This window comes from Trichinella spiralis (genome assembly GCF_000181795.1).
Source record: "Trichinella spiralis strain ISS 195 chromosome Unknown Scfld2964, whole genome shotgun sequence".
NCBI classification, from domain to species: Eukaryota; Metazoa; Nematoda; class Enoplea; order Trichinellida; family Trichinellidae; genus Trichinella; species Trichinella spiralis.
The window spans coordinates 1-625 of NW_003529903.1; the positions used below are offsets into that span (position 1 = coordinate 1).

At 46.7% G+C, this 625-nt stretch overlaps 1 protein-coding gene across 1 annotated transcript; it reads right to left on the reverse strand.

Moving 5' to 3' along the window:
• Positions 1 to 275: 275 nt before the first annotated feature.
• Positions 276 to 575, reverse strand: Tsp_15757 (conserved hypothetical protein). The gene has a single exon (XM_003368168.1). It carries the CDS (start codon positions 573 to 575, stop codon positions 276 to 278), a length of 300 nt encoding a protein of 99 aa, XP_003368216.1.
• Between the last annotated feature and the right edge of the window lie 50 nt (positions 576 to 625).

A 625-nucleotide genomic window follows, 5' to 3' on the forward strand; every position in this document is an offset into this window, starting at 1 on the left:
TGTGGTGGATTCAGAGACATGAAAGGTGTAGCATAGGTGGGAGATTGTCAATTTGCCATCGTTCACGCGATGGTCCGGTGATCGCCAATGAAATACCACTACTTTGATCGTTTCTTTACTTATTCGGTAAAGCGAAAAAATTGTGGCCAATTTGGCGGCGTTTATGTCGCTGTTGGTCATTGTTTTCATGTTGGATTGAAGCTTTGTTTACAGCCGTCGCTTTGTGTCTTCATTTGGCGCATTGTTGTACTGGGTTATCCCAGTGTGTGATGTGGTCACAATGGATGATCGGCGATAGGCTTGAAGTGATTCGCTCCGGAAACAGTGTCAGACGGGGAGTTTGACTGGGGCGGTACATCTGTTAAACGATAACGCAGGTGTCCTAAGGTAAGCTCAGCGAGGACAGAAACCTCGCCTAGAGTAAACGGGCACAAGCTTACTTGATTTTGATTTCCAGTACGAATAGAAACCGCGAAAGCGTGGCCTATCGATCCTTTTGATTGTGTAGATTTCATGCAAGAGGTGTCAGAAAAGTTACCACAGGGATAACTGGCTTGTGGCAGCCAAGCGTCCATAGCGACGCTGCTTTTTGATCCTTCGATGTCGGCTCTTCCTATCTATGCGA